The 18,470-nt window shown below is 38.0% G+C and overlaps 3 protein-coding genes across 3 annotated transcripts in view; 1 reads left to right on the top strand and 2 right to left on the bottom strand.

The window, feature by feature from the left end:
- LOC103520516 (DNA-directed RNA polymerase II subunit RPB2) overlaps positions 1-6,752 on the top strand; it is a 26,777-nt gene extending 20,025 nt beyond the window's left edge. The window contains 5 exon segments of the mRNA XM_017448666.2: positions 1,103-1,210; positions 1,613-1,718; positions 2,399-2,567; positions 2,901-3,096; positions 6,119-6,752. Of these exon segments, the coding sequence (XP_017304155.1) occupies positions 1,103-1,210; positions 1,613-1,718; positions 2,399-2,567; positions 2,901-3,096; positions 6,119-6,208 (669 nt within the window). The 3' untranslated portion in view covers positions 6,209-6,752.
- On the bottom strand, positions 5,044-8,900 carry LOC108253889. Its single transcript, XM_017448664.2, has 3 exons — positions 8,471-8,900; positions 5,365-5,536; positions 5,044-5,148 (listed from the first exon to the last, which is right to left on the bottom strand). Exons 1-3 carry the CDS (start codon positions 8,674-8,676, stop codon positions 5,089-5,091), a joined length of 438 nt encoding a protein of 145 aa, XP_017304153.1. The 5' UTR covers positions 8,677-8,900; the 3' UTR covers positions 5,044-5,088.
- A 3,988-nt stretch (positions 8,901-12,888) lies between these two features.
- LOC103520535 (serine/threonine-protein kinase dst3) overlaps positions 12,889-18,470 on the bottom strand; it is an 82,788-nt gene continuing 77,206 nt past the window's right edge. Inside the window, exons 12-14 of the mRNA XM_026831627.1 lie at positions 14,611-14,863; positions 13,574-14,576; positions 12,889-13,511 (exon numbers count right to left, since the gene is read on the bottom strand). Of these exons, the coding sequence (XP_026687428.1) occupies positions 12,889-13,511; positions 13,574-14,576; positions 14,611-14,863 (1,879 nt within the window). The remainder of the gene's footprint in view (positions 13,512-13,573; positions 14,577-14,610; positions 14,864-18,470) is intronic.

The following is an 18,470-nucleotide window of genomic DNA, read 5'->3' on the forward strand; positions in this document are numbered from 1 at the left end:
GGGGGGACATGTTCGGGTCTTGACAAAGCTTCATCAGCGCTTCAATTTTGATATATTCCCCTATTCTTTTGTCGAAAAGTTTTCCATATTTGAATGTTTTCTTTTTTTTTTCAATATGCGTGAGCAAAGATTTCGATTTCTCGTGAAAAGTTACGTAGGAAAGACTCTTTTTAATATTAAATACTCTGATAAGAACTCTAGTTATCCGAAAAACCATGTTGAATCAGAGAGAGGAGAGAGGGAACAGAGAACCTTCCAACCTGAAAGCAGAAGAGAGAATGAGCTCTGACAAAAATCTAGGTCCGAAGAAACCTCCCCTTGACCCCCTACTACCAAAAACCATGTATTGGGTGAGGGGAAATGTAGGGGAAGGAGGGGAGATTTCTCCTACATTTTGAGCATGGGTTTGGAGATTCCTCTGTAGATAGAAGTTACATTGTCTTTCACAGTTGGTTCTAGTTTTGTTCGCGATGTTCGATTGGGTGAGGGGAAATGTAGGGGAAGGAGGGGAGGTTTCTCCTAGATTTTGAGCATGGGTTTGGAGATTCCTCTGTAGATAGAAGTTACATTGTCTTTCACAGTTGGTTCTAGTTTTGTTCGCGATGTTCGATGTATCCGCGGTTTGTTCCCGGTATTCGCGGTTTGTTCGCGGTATCCGCGGTTTGTTCGCGGTATCCGCGGTTTGTTCGCGGTATCCGCGGTTTGTTCGCGATATCCGTTGCAATGTGTTCGCGGTATTCGCAATGTGTTCGCGGTTTGTTCGCGGTATTCGCAATGTGTTCGCGGGATCCGTGGTTTGTTGGCGGTTTTTGCAATTAGCTCGCGGCATTCGCGGTTTGTTCGCGGTATTTGCAATTTGTTTGGGGCATCCGCGGCTCAGATTTCATAAATTCCTGTATCAAATTTAATCTTATAAATTCCTGTATCAAATTTAATCAAAATCGGACCAGGCAATCGCGAATTATAGTGGAAGAAGCAAACACTACTTTAACCAAATGCAAAACTGTCGAGTTAAAACGTAGACCTCACTATCGTTCAGTCAATATTAAGTTAATGTTGTAAAATAATACTTATGTGATAATTTCTTATCTTTATTTCACAGGACATGCCGTTCACGTGTGAAGGTCTCACGCCAGATATTATTATCAATCCTCACGCTATTCCATCTCGTATGACAATTGGCCATTTAATCGAGTGTCTTCAAGGCAAGGTAATTTACTGAGAGAACCATCAGTGCACAGTCACTTGCGCAGTCCCAATTAGCCTTTATTTTATCTTGGAATTCGCGATTTCGCGTTAAGTTTCAAAAATGTAGGCCCAATAGGGTGGGGTATATCCAACATTTTGTATTCTTTTTTTTTATCATTATTAAAATTCGAGTTTTCCAGCCTAGTTAGCTTGGAAGGTAGCGCGCCTGCTTTGTAAGCGCGAGGTCGGGGGTTCGATTCCCGCCCGGGCCGAACTTTATCCAAAGAGATAAGGTCGTTCTCGGAACGGCTGGCTTTCTCCTATCCTGTCCTCCTCTCTTTCGATTTCGGGACGATAAGACCGGCATTTTCCGGACAACTTTTTTTCGACAAGGTCTAATTGTGTTTCATTCTTGATTTCACAGGTGTCCTCAAACAAGGGCGAGATAGGAGATGCTACCCCATTCAACGATGCTGTCAATGTACAGAAGATCTCTACCCTACTACAGGAGTATGGATATCAGTTGAGAGGTAACGCACATAGTACTATCTTAGTCGATAACCCATATCCCATTTTGAACAGAATCAAGATTGCTATTATTATTATCATCGAAGTTGAGTGGATGATGTTTACTTATTTTGAAGAAAAGCTGAGTTTACATCGAACCCGGGACCTTCTGCATGGCAAGCCAACGCGTTAGTTACCAATCTGTTAATCTGTGCCTCTTGTTTTGCGTCCTTTCTTACTATCTCTCTTGATTTATTTGCGATGAAGCTGAAAGTGATGCTGAGATGTTTCGTAATCCATATCCCATTCTGAACAGAATCAAGATTGCTATTATTATTATCGAAGTTGAGTGGATGATGTTTACTTATTTTGAAGAAAAGCTGAGTTTACATCGAACGCGGGACCTTCTGCATGGCAAGTTAACGCGTTAGTTACCAATCAGTTAATCTGTGCCTCTTGTTTTGCGTCCTTTCTTACTATCTCTCTTGATTTATTTGCGATGAAGCTGAAAGTGATGCTGAGATGTTTCTTTAAGTGTGAGCCTGTAAGCAACATTCGTGGCCGAGTGGGTATCACACTAGGCTTGCACACCGGAGGTCGAGGGTTCAGCATTGTGATTACAATTGAGTAGGTACTTGGCGACCAGTGGCGGCATTGATAAAATTAATTATTTATTTTTATGATTTAATTTATTTCTGTTCAGGCAATGAAGTGATGTTCAATGGACACACAGGACGTAAGATCAACGCTCAGGTGTTCTTGGGACCTACCTACTATCAACGTCTCAAGCATATGGTGGACGACAAGATTCATTCCCGAGCTAGGGGTCCCGTGCAGATCCTAGTGAGACAACCTATGGAGGGAAGAGCTAGGTAAGAATGATTATGGTCGGGACCACAAACTTGGTTTAAATTTAAATTCGGTTTAACTCTTGGATTAAACACATGGTGAACGATAAGATTCATTCCCGAGCCAGGAGTCCCGTGCAGATCCTTGTGAGACAACCTATGGAGGGAAGAGCTAGGTCATATTTTTTCGGCATTTGTACCTCAACTTTTTTTTTGTACTACAGGGATGGAGGTTTGCGGTTTGGAGAGATGGAACGTGACTGTCAAATATCGCACGGAGCTGCCCAATTTCTACGTGAGCGCCTGTTTGAAGTGTCGGACCTCGGCATTTGTACCTCAACTTTTTTTGTACTACAGGGATGGAGGGTTGCGGTTTGGAGAGATGGAACGTGACTGTCAAATATCGCACGGAGCTGCCCAATTTCTACGTGAGCGCCTGTTTGAAGTGTCGGACCCGTACCGTATTCACGTGTGTAACTTCTGCGGACTCATTGCTATTGCTAATATGAGGAATAATACGTTCGAGTGTAAGGGTTGCAAGAATAAGACTCAGGTATGTGAAACCTTTTCCTTTGTAAAACAATTTTGAAAAAAAAGGGCCTGAGGCGCCGTTCAAATAGGATTAACGGATCATGTTCGAAATTTGTGAAGATTTGTATTTCATATGTGAGAATAGGGTGGAAAATCTTGAAAAAGTAGACTGGAAATTTTGAAAAAAAAAAAAAAAAAAAAAAAAGGAGTTTTCAAACTTGTATAACAGATTTGTCAATAACTTTGTTTACCTACCAACCTCAGTGGTGCATTGCTTAGCACAGCTGACTTTGAAAATTTAGCGTAATATATCAATAAAAATTCCTTTAATAAAAATAGTAAATAAAACTTTGTTTACCTCTTCAGTGCCGTGGGGCAGATTTTTCTTCCCCGTCTCGATCTTATTCACAACCATACACCCAGGATCGCTCTTGTAGTTGATATTCTCGAGTTTAGAATCCCCTTGTTCTGCGCCACTGGTTAGGGGACTGTTTTATCTCCGTCTCTGGAAGAGGTCTGTTTCGGCCTCGTGCGATACTTGTGCCTCTTAGATCCGGCTCTGTCATTGGTGGCTGAGTCTGTGTCGAAAAAAGAGCAAGGGAGTTCATTTATTACTTTGTTCGTTTGGTTTTATTCATGTCTTTTGGTTCTTTTATTTCTTTTATTAATTTCGGTTTTTCGATTCGAGCAATTTATTTTCAATGGCGGTGGAAATCAGTTTGATTATCTCGTAAGTAGTAAGAAATATCGATAAAAGCACGTTGGTTGATCCTCATTAAACTATAATCACTACAATAGGACACTTATTATAAAGCAACCTCCGTGCCCGAGTGGGTATCACACTAGGCTTGCACGCAAAAGGTCCGGGTCCGATTCCCGGCTGGGTCGAAGTTTTTTTTCGGCTCTGTGCTTGGAGTTTGGGGTGCACTCAGCCTCGTGAGGACAATTGATTATGCTACTTTAATCGAGTAGTAATGCTGTGATATCCATAAACATTGTGAAGAAGCTCTCAGCTTCACCACAAATAAACCATGATTTAGATTAGATTTTTAGATTATTATTATTATTTTTTTCAAAGAGAAAAATTTTTTTGTCGTTTTTATTCTACTCACGAAAAAATTGTCATATTTTTTGTTTAGATGTAATAGAAAACCATGTGATATTCACACCAGTTTGTTTTTCCTTACCTGATTTATGTTCACCATTTTTCGCGCTAATCTGCACAGCACTGGCGGGGACTACCCCGTTGTTTCTGTGCATTTGAAACGAACTTGAGCTCTCATACTGGACCCATTCTTGTCGCAGATGGTCGATAATTGCTTGACTGCCCTGACTTATGATGGACTCGGCTGGATAGGAAATAGGGTTGTGTGATATTTGAATCCCACGCAATTTGGGCAGCGAACCTGTGAAATTATGTCAGGTAAGTGTTTTACATACGTGACCTGCGGCGGCCTTTGCTGGTGTAAATTTTTTGACACATGAGAAAAAAGGCTCAGCCACAAATAATTATTATTGATTTGATTATGATTTAGGGTATTTAATTCTATTGCATTTGCTATCTACTCACCAATTTCCTTAGGGACCCGCTGAATACAATTGTTCTGGAGCAGCAAGATCTCCAAACACTCATGGTAACAAATACTACAAGGCAAGCAAATCAGCCGATTATTTCTCAAATCCAGATATTTCAGCCGGTTCAAAATCTTAAAAAAGTCGTACTGCAGACTGCCAATGTCATTGTCTTGCAAGTAGAGATACTGAATCAGTCGAAAGCCTTTGAGAAGGTTCGCGTTGAATTTGTCCAATCCTAATTGGCTGAGCTCAATATGAGTTTGTGTAGTTTTGTTTAGTTCGGATAACTTGGCTTCAACTACGATATCATTTTTATCTTTTTGGTTTTTGTTGAAGTTGTTGTTGGTGTTGTTGTTATCTAGTTTTTTTTTGATGAGCAAAGGACAATATATTTTGAGCAAAGGACAATATAAAAATTATCAAGGTAAATTCCAATTTGTTACATCAGTGTGTCATTGAGCTGGGACAGACTTTTGATTTCATTTTGAAGTTCTTGCATCTGAAACAGGCAATGAGTACGATTCGCAAATTAATCCACAGTAAGAAATATTAAAGAATCAAATCGAAAAGCTTTTTAAATTTGTGTCCAAACATAATCTATATGTGGACATACCTAAAAAAAACCACTAAAGAATACTAAGTTCCTCAGTATTATTGGAGAATTTGACCATAACAATAGTATTAGTCGTCGTCGAGCAGTTTTAATTAGACTCACCTTATAGATTTGTTCAAGCAAATATTTCTGCTTTCCTTGTCCAATAGAGTCTTCAACATTTTCGGCTCCTGTATCCCCTTTCATATTTGGTTCGTTGCTTCCATAGGTTTTCATCATTGAGTCAAAGTTGTCCAGGGTTTTCTGAATTTCCACCATTTTGGCTTCCAATTGCCTAAAAGTAGAAAATATATTGGGATTGGGAACTATGAGATTTCCATAAGATATAAATGTAATATTTACCGAAACTAGGACTTTTGTGTCAAACGTATTAAAAATTTAAATTATTGTCACAAATTTTGTTCCCCTTCCACTAGCACTCAATAGGCTCTAATTGCTCCAAACCAATCTTGTTTCAGAACAATAGTTCTAACATTGATCCTTTCTTTTCTTTCAGTCCACTCCGCTGCTTAGATGTAGGAGTAACCAGCCCTAAAGAATGGGTTAAGCTTCTACGAATCTAGACCTGTCTCGGTGTGGTGTGGTGGTCAAGACGCTCGCCTGGTAAACAAGAGGGCGTGAGCTCGATCCCATCCGAGGCATGTAATTTTATCCTCATTCATTTGAGAAATTGGCCGCATAATAATGGATCTCTAAGGGTTAGGTGGTAGAGAACGCCTCCGGCGTTAACCTCGCCTTGTGGTTATCTTCCACTCAAGAGTCTGTTAGTATGCTGTATGCTCCAAGATTTTTTAGACGAAAATTAATTCTCCTTAGTCCCCTTTCGCTTTTAACCGCTCCGGTTTTATTATTTCAGATATCCCAGGTTCGACTCCCGTACGCAGCCAAACTTCTGTTCCAAGAACTCATGTCCATGAACATCGCTCCCCGATTAATGGTCGTGTAGAGGAAGCACCTATGTAGAACTCGCAACAAGTACCCATTCCCACTGTTTCCTCTTATATTTTATGGATGTTCCGATTTGTGTTTTTATTTAAAAATCCCATTTTTCTTCTTTGAAGCTATACAAATTATAAGATTTCAAACTAGTGTGATACACGTGATACTGCCATAAGCAATCATCAGGAAATCGCGTCAAAAATCCGCTAAAACGTGAAAATACTTTTGTGAACCCTGATTGAAAATTTATAATTATAAGAAATGCATTGTACTTTTCTAAGAAATGTATTTATTAGAAATGCAAGTTGTACAATGAAGAGTGACCGCCTACTGTTGAAGCATATGAAAAGGGGAAAAATGAAGAATTAAGAGTGAAGTGTATAAAATACACAGTGAAATAACTAGGTACTTCACTCTGTACTTCACAGTGAAGAGTGGGTCAAATGTAGGAAATTCGAAATAAATTTTATTCTGAGACTTTATGAATCATGTGTAAATAAAACAAAATTGAAAAAAAAAGAAAAAAAATCCAAAAAGTTTTATACCTAGCACCTAATGTTTGTTTTATTTACTGAATCTTTTTCTGTCCAGATAATGTACCCGTTACGTAACCCGATTAAAAAAAAAAAAAAAAAAAGGATCCAACCATATGAAATAAAAAGGGAAAAAATAAAAAATATACATTTCTTTTGATTTCTCAAATTCAGATGGATGGCACATTTTAGGCGCAAGGCATCACTTTAAGTCTTTCGAAAGCAGCTTTCTCCAGGGCCTCCCTATGGTCAGGGGGGGCAATGTTAATCAGGGCATGGGCACGTTGACGCAGGGTTTTGCCAAATAGGAAGGCAATTCCGTGTTCTGTCACCACGTAGTGGACATGGGCTCTTGTGGTTACTACTCCCGCTCCTGGGAATTATGACAAAATAATAGGGAATTAGATAAAAATAGATAAATGGAATAAGATTGTATTAACTTATTTTGTTGGTACACACACTTGGTAAAACAATTTAAAGTATAAAAAAACTCAAATTCAAAAACTTCTTTGTTTCACTTCAAATAAAAGTAAAACAAAAACCCCAAAATAGATCATTAGACCATGCATGTAAGTCTTTCGTTAGCCCTTCTGTTTCTTCGCTTTTTCCTGTGTTCAGACAGGGTCGGCGTTTTTTCGCTTTGAGCTGACATTTGGTTTTGGCTATAATAATAATAATAATAGACTCTTGAGTGGAAGGCAACCACTAGGCGAGGTTAACGCCTTAGGCGTTCTCTACCACCTAACCCTTAGAGCTCCATTATTATGTGGTCAAATTCTCAAATAAATGAGGATAAAATTCCATACCTCGGCTGGGATCGAACCCACGCCCTCCTGATTACCAGGCGAGCGTCTTGACCACTATGCCACCGAGGCAGGTTTTTTACTCCCTTTTCTACCACTGTGAAACGAATTGAGACACCGACTCGATCCCTTCGGATTATCTTGACTCGGATTTCCAAAACACTTTTTTTTATGAATCTGAATTTGTTTGATTCGAGGGGAAAATTCCCTTGTATTTGGCCCATGGTTGGGGTGCAATAGTCCTACATACTGGACACCGCTCACAGGAATTTCGTCAGAAAAGACCCCCATTTCAATGTAATGTAAATGGCCCATGATTGACCACCCTCTTTTCTTTCTCCTCCTCAGTTGGAAGGCACCACCAAGCGGTTCAGCAAGCGAGACGGGTCCACATTCCTGCGTAACTCTGAGACCGGTATTGTAGACCAGGTCATGTTAACGCTCAACGTAGACGGATATAAGTTCTGTAAGATTCGCGTACGGTCCGTACGTATACCGCAGATCGGGGACAAGTTCGCATCCCGGCATGGACAGAAGGGGACGTAATTGGGATTGGGAACTATGAGATTTCCGTAAGATATAAATGTAATATTTACCGAAACTAGGACTTTTGTGTCAAACGTATTAAAAATTTAAATTATTGTCACAAATTTTGTTCCCCCCTTGAAACACCTCGATGAATTTTCCAACTTGGGCTCAAATTGTCAACCTCTAGATCCGAAGTTATCCGCGCTAACCACTCCATTACTGAGGTTGTTTAGGGAAGACTTGATTTGATAAGACTTCTTTATAACCCAAGTTTTATTCGATTATGTAAATTACGTGAAATTTAATTATGTGATTATGTGAAATTTAATTCAGCCATGTTTGATTGAATTAAGTTTCACATAATCAAATACAACTCCACTCACCCATTTCAGGTGTTCAACTCACCTTCCTTCCTTCTCAACATCCACAACTCTCCGTGGAGGTCGCTTGGTCGTTTTCTTCCCAGCGCCATTCCTGACGAGGTCCTCTCTAGACATCATCTTCTGGAACTCTTCATACACCGCATAGGGGAGTTTCAACCCTTCTCCGTCACCTTTCTGACCGAAATCACTGTGCTTATCTGGAAAAATACACAAAATCATCTGATTCATCTGTAAATACAAACAAACATTGACGACATGGAAGGAACCCAAATATTTTATTTAAATGTATTTAGGAACCCAAATATTGTTTTTCGGTTTCCAAGAGGTTTTTGAATCCTTCCAACACCGTGAGATAGGTTTCACGCTTTTCTCACGGACACGGAAAAAAAGCAGAAAACAAGCAAGTAAACCTCTCACCATCCTTAGTCCCCAGTCACCCAGCAAACGACCTAACTCCGGCAAAGCGCTTTCGAAATAATTTTAATCGATTAAAATTAGAATTAAATTTTAAAATAGGAAGCACGTCCTCACGCGTCAAAATTAATTAAATAATTAAAATTTTAAAACAGGAAGCTCGCAATAATAAATTTTTGGTTTTCGAACTGTATTCCCATTTTCCCATGTCTGTGTTTACCAGGAACCAGGAAGTCAGGGCAGTTGTTTACATAAGGGACATAATTGGACTTTTCGTTCCCATGGAAACGCAAACTAGTGTGTTTGGAAATATTTATTTTGAGAGGGGAGACTGGGAGAGAGCTTGGTTAGCTTTGAAACTTTGAAATGAAAAGGGCCAGACTTGTTACCTCGGTGGGTAGCGTGTCCGCCTTGTAAGCGTTGTGTCGCGGGTTCGATTCCCGCCCGGGCCGGATTTTATCCTAAACAGATAAGGCTCATTCTCGGAAGGGCTGGCTTTCTCCTATCCTGTTTTCTTCTCTCTTCGTTTTCCGGACGATAAGACCCTAGCAGTTACAGTTCCCTATCTACCATTTTTTTTTGTTAATTATAATAATAATAAAATAAAAACAACTCTTTCAAGTCTGGGAAATTTCAAATTTATGTATTACCATAACGAAACATTAAAACTGAACAGATATATATGTATCATTTCTGATTTCAATAGACAATTGAGGACAGTGACAAAGGGCGTATTTGGCCTTTTCTGTTTTTCTCCTAAAATGCCGGGTTAATTAAAAAAGAGCTTGGTTTTTGCATTGAAACTGAATTCTTTCAACCTTCAAGGAAGAGGAGCAGGATAACCATCTCCTCAGATATTAAAATGCAACCCAGGAGATGCTTTTATTGTAAATTAATTTTCCAAGAATAAAGAAGTCAGTCATATGCAAAATTAAAAGAAAAAATTGTTAATTAAAAAAGAGCTTGGTTTGCTTTGAAACTGAATTCTTTCAACCTTCAAGGAAGAGGAGGAGGATAACCTGATAACCATCTCTTCAGAGATTAAAATGCAACCCAGGAGATGCTTTTATTGTAAATTAATTTTCCAAGAATAAAGAAGTCAGTCATATGCAAAATTAAAAGAAAAAAAATCTATTCTTTTCGATTATAATCACGATTTTCTCTCGTTATTCACTCTAGACTGTTTCCCAGACTAGGGGAAATGGGAAAATAATAGAAAAAAAAATAGGAAATCAAGTTAATTGAGCAACATAAAATGAGATATTGCATGACTGGAAAAACAAGCTGAAAACATAACTTTCCAAATTAAAAAGCAGAGAGAGCGAGAGAGAGAGAGCGAGCGAGAGAGAGGGAGTGAGAGAGAGAAAGAGAGAGAGAGAGAGAGAGAGAGAGAGAGAGGGTGAGAGAGAGATATTAAAAATAACCGGTATTAGAGTCATAAAATTTGATAGTTTCCATAACTAGATTAATATATTTCTGTTTTTAAATTTTAACAGTTTTCATTTTTTTTTTTTTTCGTGACATAAAATATGATTTAGTTAGATAATAAAATAAAATTAATTAAATTATTACATACAGGGTGTTCCAACAATCCAAACCAAAAATCACGGACTCACGGATATCTCAAAAGTCACGGGAAAAAATAAAGAATCAACCCATTTTCGAGGTCGCTAAAAAATTCCATTCATATAGAGAAAGTGTGTTATAGTTGCAAACTTAACTGTCGATAAATCGGAAACACCGGTTTTTGAAGTTACCTACAGGTATTAAAACGTTGCGCAACATAATTTATGTGTCAGGGGACATTATAAATAAAAAGAAGAAGAAGAAGAAGAAGAAGAAGAAGAAGAAAAAAAAAGATCCCTTTGAGGGTCACTTTTAATCTTCTTGAAACACCCTGTATTATTTTATATTTTTTTCATCACATAGGCTTCAGGGCTCACTTCAGGCATAGAAAAATACAAGGGAAAGGGAATGACAAAAAACATTATAAATAGGTACATGAAATTTACGAAATGATAATTGTGTGCTTTTTGAAGATATTACTTAGTTAATAAGACAAGAAGTAATCCAATGAAGATTTGTTAGCCTAGTACCTACCCACCAGCAACATTTTTCATCAGAAACATTGTTTCTCAACAATTCAGAAATGTCTTTGCAACAATTCAGAAATTTTTTCCCTCTCGGGATTTATTTCTGCAACATTTTTATTTATTTATTTTTTTTTAGTATGTAATAGGTTCACAACAATGTTGGGAAACAAACGTTTCCGGTACCTAGTTACTAGGCTTTATTATTTTAACATAGAAGACAAATAATTAGGACCTAAAAACATAAAAAAGGACATTTAAACTTAAGAAATTAACAACCATTTGGGGGCAAATAATTTCACAATTTCAATTTCGGCCAGCAAATCAGCAAGCTTTGGTCCTTAAAAATAAGTAGGTAGGTACATAATTATTCGAAAGAGAAAGAGTGCGAAGGGCATCCACTCGTAAAATTTGTAGCCAAAACCAAATGTCAGCCCAAAGCAATCACCCTAGTTAGGGCTGATTGAGAGGCTGACGAAAAACGCCGACCCCGTGTGTACACGGGAAAAGGCGAAAAAAAGAAGAAGGTATTTGAAAGAGAAAAATAAAAAATTGATGATGAATTTGAATTTAAATAGGTAAATAAATAATACATGAGTGCTCTTGATTGAAGTTTGGAAAATTTAAACAATTTATAGGGAACGACAAAAATTGAGAATTATTTTGGTAGTATATTTTTCATTATTGATTTTGTTTACCATAAAAAAAATTATCCACTTTTCTTGTGCTTTCATTAGTTATTAAGTTTTTTTCCTCCAAGGAAGGAAAATCGATGTTTTTATCTAGGTACTTACACCATAAGTTATTTATTACTCGGAGAAAAAAGCTAACAGCTACAAAGGAGGCACCTTATCTACTTGCAAAAATTCATTATTCATCTTCTTCGATGACTCAGGATTTTTCCGTGAGTGCTTATGACATAAACATGAGAAAATCTCGAGATACCTTCAGCATTTAATCTCAGATTATAGGTGAATTTTAATAATTTATATGACGTTGTTGGCCCAAAGGCCATTGAAGTGGAAGTTTATCTTGATGAAAGGCTTCAAAAACGAAAGTATTTGTTGGAAAAGCATGAAGAAGGGTACCAACACAATTCACGGAAACAAGGGAATTCATCATGAGTTGTATAACAAAAAATATGTGTTACTTCTCCTTCTCATACGGACCTAAGGCTGCGATTCTTCTCCAATTGAGATATTTTTCACTCTTTCCAGAATGATTTCCATAATTATCAATTTCTCTCACCTCTCTTTCATCTCTGTCCAAGGCCAGTGGTGCTTTCTTCCTTCGTATAGAACATACAGTGCACCAAGCAATTAGAGGAACGCTCCTATTTTTTGGCTTTTCTCAAACTGCTGTTCAGTGTTCAATTTTTTCGGTAAAACCATTATTAATGTTCTTTGCTGTAAAGTTTAAAACTTATTTCACATGACCGTATACCTACTGACCCTGGGAGTAAAAAAAGAAAAATAAAAAACGAGGATTGGACAATAGGGCTAAAACGGACGATTTTTCTCTGTCCTTTTTTCCAGAATTCTTTCCCCCAGAATCATTTTCAATTCCTTTGACATCCCTTTCATTTTCTTCCTCAAGGTGGTTCTCTAGCGGAAGAACCTGTACAAAGTTCCCTACTTTGAAATATGTGTACTTCTCATACAGACCTAAGGCCGCTCAATTTTTTCGGTAAAACCATTATTAATGTTCTTTGCTGTAAAGTTTAAAACTTATTCCACATGACCGCATATCTACTTACCCTGGGAGTAAAAAAAGAAAAATAAAAAACAAGGATTGGACAATAGGGCTAAAACGGACGATTTTTCTCTGTCCCTTTTCCCAGAATTCTTTCCCCCATAATCATTTTCAATTCCTTTGACATCCCTTTCATTTTCTTCCTCAAGGTGGTTCTCTAGCGGAAGAACCTGTACAAAGTTCCCTACTTTTTCTTCTTGTCCTTCTTGCCGTGTCCCTGGTCCGCTTCGTTGTCGAGCGATTTCGAGTTCCCCTGGAGTTTGCCCTGGGGCGATTTGGGCCGCACACTATTGTCTTCCACATCACACGAGAAGCTCACCTTGTAGGACTTCTTGGGCGATTTTTCCAGCGATTTCGTCGAATCGGTGGAATCAGTCCTATAGAGACTGTTCTTAAGGACAGACCGGGTCGGGATTTCGCCCAGTTTGGGCGACCGCATGGGGCTCCTGTTCGGGCTGGGATTGGGCGATTTGAGCGGACTTCTCGGGACCTCTGACACGGTTGATTTGTCCGTCCCGGTTTTCTCCTTGTCCGCTTTGTCCTCCGACTGTCTTCGTTCGTAGGACACGGAAATGTTTGGCAATATCAGAGGGGTCAGCCGCTCCGTGCGACTTTCTTTGGGGATCGCTGACAGATCGTTCTGTTCTGATTGAAGTTGACTAGATTCATTATGTTTCTCGTCTGTATTTCCAGCGTTTCCATTCCCAGAAGTCCTGTTTAGATTCTCACTATTGTTATTCAGTTTTTCATTTGACTCTAAATTGCCGTCTGTGTTCCCTTCCACTGAACTTTTCCCATCGGTCGTTTCTTTTCTATTCGCAGTTTTTCATTTGACTCTAAATTGCCGTTTGTGTTCCCTTCCACTGAACTTTTCCCATCGGTCGTTTCTTTTCTATTCAGAACTTCATTACTACATTTGAACTTCATTACATTCTCTTTACTAGATTTGACTTCAGGTTCATTCCTGTCTTGAATATTTTCATTACAGTTTTCTTTTCTAACGTTAGAGTCCTTTGGGAGAATGTTTTCTGGCGTTACATTACTTGTTATAGCTACATTTGGTTCTTTATTGTTTTCATTATTTTCTAATTGACTTGAAAGATGTTCGTTGGGACTAGCTGTTACTGCGTTTAGTTTCTCATCTACGTCTTTGTTCTCGTTGTTAGCACTTTTGGTTACTTTGAACCGAGTCAGTTCGTAATTATAATTGTTACTGATGTTCTTGTTATCTATTGTTTCTTCGGCGCTGTTGGTATTGTCAATTCCTTTCTCATCAGATCTTTTCAAATGATTTTCATTTGGTTTTTCATTAATTGTTCTATTTGTAGCATCATGTTTTTCACACAAAGATTTCGTTTTGGAAGTTTCTTCACTTTCTTTCTTCACATTAGATTTTCTGCTACACATGGTGATTTCGTCTCTTGATTGGTTACTTTGTAATCTTTCAGTGTCTATTTTTGCATCTACTTGACTTTTCCTATCTTTCGCATTATCCTCTATTTGATCACAGTTTTTCGCACAATCTTCGTCGCTACTTTTTCTCCTATTCAAGTTTTCTATCTCTAACAGCACATTCGCCAGACTCATTTCGCTTTCTCCCTTGTCCTCTAGTTCACTATTACACAGAATTTCATGTCTACTCTCTTCTTCAATTGTTTCTCCAAATTTCCTACTGTCTATCTTGTCCGTTTTTGTTTCTCCAAACTTCCTGTCTACTTTGTCCGTTTTACTCTCAGTTTTCTCACTCAACAGTTTGCTATCTACGGTGATGATTTCATTGACATTGATGTAGGGGAGACGTTGCAGTGTTTGCTGCCGATTGAGGACTTTCTTCTTCGGCTTGTTGTTGGCGGCGGTTTCGGCGGTCTTGCCCTCTCTGGTTCGCTGTGGAGAGGCCGCCAATCGCGTTTGGTTGTCGGTTGAAGACTTTCTTCTTCGGCTTGTTGTTGGCGGCGGTTTCGGCGGTCTTGCCCTCTCTGGTTCGCTGTGGAGAGGCCGCCAATCGCGTTTGGACACTCAAAGGAGACACGGACAGTTTACACGACGACCGACGGCGTTGATCTAACAGAATGGACGGCGGGATGTTGAGAAGTGAGTTTGAGGATTGAGTGGCGTCTGGCGCTGGATCGGACGACAGTTTGGGTGGTTTGACTTCGGGGCTGAAACAGAAAACAGAGGACACATCGGTTTGGGTACAAAGGACGAGATTCGGTTGATTTTTTTAGAGGTTTGATAGAGGGAACTGTAACTGTTAAGGTCTTATGGTCCTGAAAGCGAAGAGAGAAGGAAGATAGGATAGGAGAAAGTGAGCCGTTCCGAGAACAACCTCGTTTTAAAGAAGTAGGTAGTGTGACTGTGAAAACAAGGAAACCACTTTAAGGATGGATTTTACCAATATATTTTCAGTCTTTAGAACTCCTGTTAAAGCTAACAGCCAGTTAGGTTCCATATGACTTGTATAAGCTTAACAGGATTGTTAAGCTAACAAGGCTGTTAGTTGCTAAAAAGTAGGTTGGTAAAACCCACCATAAGACAATCAGAAAATAATAAGCTAATTGGATTTCAAGATTTTCAAACAATGCTGAGTGTTCTCAGTCTCAGGTCACTCTAATGCTTCTAACAATTTCTAATGTATAATTTTTGCCAATGGTGCTCTTATGTTTCTAATGTTTATTGGTGCTAATGGGTGTACTCCTCGTACACGTTTCACCACTTTATGAACAAACTTTCCTAATGGGAAATCATAAATTTAACGAAGACGAAGAAGAAGAAAAAAAAGAAGGAAGAGGGAAGAAAAAGAAGAAGGAAGAGGGAAGAAGAAGAAGAAACGACAAAAAGTTTTCTTACGTGTCCGTGTTTTCCTTCTAACTATTCTATTTTGTGCCAATATTTCTCATTTATTATTATTATTATTATTATTATTATTATTATTATTATTATTATTATTATTATTATTATTTACCTATAAATTTTAAAGTTTGCAAAGAACCATTACTCGTACTTTTTAAGTTTTTTTACTGTCTCTGGGGATGGTCTATGTATCATTTAGATTGCCAATAGGTGATTTCATCCTTTCGTGGTAACTTTCGGCCATAACTTCCGAACGATTTGTCCCTGTTCCTTGAAATTTGGCAGAAATGTTTAATACATAGAGGACATTTGTTCTTTGGATTTTGGTCCAATCGGGTCATTTAGTTTTACTCTCAGAATTGTGTCAGTGTCTATCAGGGTTATGGGAATTTAGAGGGACATATTTTTCTTTTCCTTCTTTTTTCTACTTCTTCTTCTTCTTCTCCTCCCTTCTTCTTATTTTTCTCCCTTCTTCTTCTTCTCCCTTCTTCTTCTTCTTCTTCTTCTTCTTCCATTTTCTATTATCATTTTTTTCTTCTTGTTATGATTGTTTCAGATTAGAAAGTTTTATTACGATTTTGTTTTTCTCTTTTCTGTTTCTTCTTTTTTTTTGCTTTAACACTTTCAGTGCTTCCTTATAATTTGCGACCTTGTGTTGAGGATTTTTGTTTATGTTTGTGGTTTGTCAAACCGTTGTGTTGGCAAATGTGACATGAGATACCTCGTTGAGCTAGAATTTCGTAATAGTACAAGCCTACAATTTTATTTATTTAGAAATGCAATTTTATCTAGATTTTTTTTTTTTTTTTTTTTTATAAATTATAATTCCTTTTTACCTGTTTCTATCAGAATAATTCCTTTTCCTACCGTCAAAGTGTTCTTATGTCCTAATGTAGGTATGTCTTTTTTTTATTGTACGTATGTACGTTACGTATTATCTTCTCTTCCCTTTTCTTTGCCCTTCCTTCCTCAATTCTCTTTTCTTTACTTACCTTCGCTCCCCTCCTCTCCTTCTCTTTATATTTCACTCATATTTTTATTTTTATTATTATTATTATTATTATTTTGGCGAAAAAAAAGAAACTTCAACTGAGGAATGATATTATCCTGGTTGAAAACAATTAATTTTATTTATTCTTCCTCTGTTTTTCAAAAGTTTTTCATTTCCTTCATTTTTTTCCTCGGATGAAGGGGTAAACAAAAAGTTGGACTTCTTAATTCCCCTTTTTCTCTCTCCCTCCCTCTCTCTTTCTTTTTGTTATATCTTTATTTCTTTTACAAATCAGTCTGAAAACTTTGTCTCTCTTCCGTCAGAATTACGTACTTTGGTAGGTACTTTTGTAATTTAGTATTTTGAAAGGTCCTTCATCTTTCAAGGACGACCGACTAAAGTCAACTGAAGTAGATCGACATGTCCTGAAAATATTTTTCTGTAGCATTTCCTTCTTTTTACCTCCTTCCTCCTTTTCTCTCTTTCTCTTCTTTCCCCTCCCTCTCTATTCTCCTTTAGTCTTTCTTTCTTCCTCCTCCTCTATTTTCCAATTTCGCCCCTTCCCTCTCTGTCTTTTCTTTGTATCCTTCCTTCCTTTCTCCTCATAAGTCTATTTCGCTCTCTCCCTCTCTCTCTCTCTCTCTCTCTCTCTCTCTCTCTCTCTCTCTCTCTCTCTATCACTAGCATTTCCTTCTTTTTCCCTCCTTCCCTTTCACTTTTCCTTCCTCCTTTTCTCTCTTTCTCTTCTTTCCCCTCCCTCTCTATTCTCCTTTAGTCTTTCATCCTTCCTCCTTTTCTATTTTCCAATTTCGCCCCTTCCCTCTCTGTCCTTTCTCTGTATCCTTCCTTCCTTTCTCCTCATAAGCCTATTTCGCTCTCTCCTTCTCTCTCTCTCACTCTCTCTCTATAACGGGAAGCTTCCTCCACAGTCTATACTATGTTCATCATAAGAAGAACAATAAAATTATTAACTACCCAGGATAGTATAAAATTCTTTGTTTAATATCTAGGCAATACATAGTTTTATGACAGTTGGATAGCATCAAATTTATGTCTATCAGGGCCGTATTTAGTGGGTTCATTGGGGTCCAAGCCCCCTCCTCGGGACTTTTTTGCTCCTAAATATAGTAATATACTAAAAGTATTGGCCTATAATCTATATAATTTCGAGCATATCCCCCACCCTATAAGCTCTATTCTCCCCCCCCCCACTGTTCGGATTCTTGGTCCCCCGCCCTTGCTGACATCCACGATACGACCCCGATGTCTCCGATATTATTATGTTTTACTTCCCACTTCCCCCCCCTTATTTTTTTATCTTTATGACGAGTTATAATTTTCTAGCGCCTGAATTATCCTTTGTCTTCCTGTGACCTTTTGTCCTATCTTGACAAAGTGACAAGAAATATTGTTCCACTACAAATAAGGATAAAAATGGGGTAGGTATAATCAGGATTGACTTTTTAATCTCAATTCGATTCTTGAAAAGGATGATCTACAGAGAGAAGCTATCAATATAATTCTTTGACGGACTGACCAAAGTTTGGCTTCCTAACCCTGGTCCCGTATAAAGGACGAAACAACCACTTGTCTCAGACTAAAAATAAGCAAATTTGTATGAACGCCGTGTAACTATTTGTGTATGCAATGTGCAAGACACAAATTTAGTGGAGATGTCTGGTATACTTGCTTTTAGTAAATAAGTACCTACCTAATGTTATCAGGACAAAGCTGCTATTATTGTTAGAAGAGCACCATTAAATTTAGACTGGCAGAAGAAGAAGGAGGAGGAGAAGAAGAAAAAGAAAGAGAAGATGGTAAAAGTGTAAAGAAGAAGAAAAAAAGAGTGAATTATGATCAAATTATCCTAAAGCTTTTATACTTTCTGTTTTACTGGTGAGGTAAAAAAAAATAAGAAAGAGAAG

The sequence above is a fragment of the Diaphorina citri genome, unplaced genomic scaffold (assembly GCF_000475195.1).
Source record: "Diaphorina citri unplaced genomic scaffold, Diaci psyllid genome assembly version 1.1 scaffold70, whole genome shotgun sequence".
Classification (NCBI taxonomy): Eukaryota; Metazoa; Arthropoda; class Insecta; order Hemiptera; family Psyllidae; genus Diaphorina; species Diaphorina citri.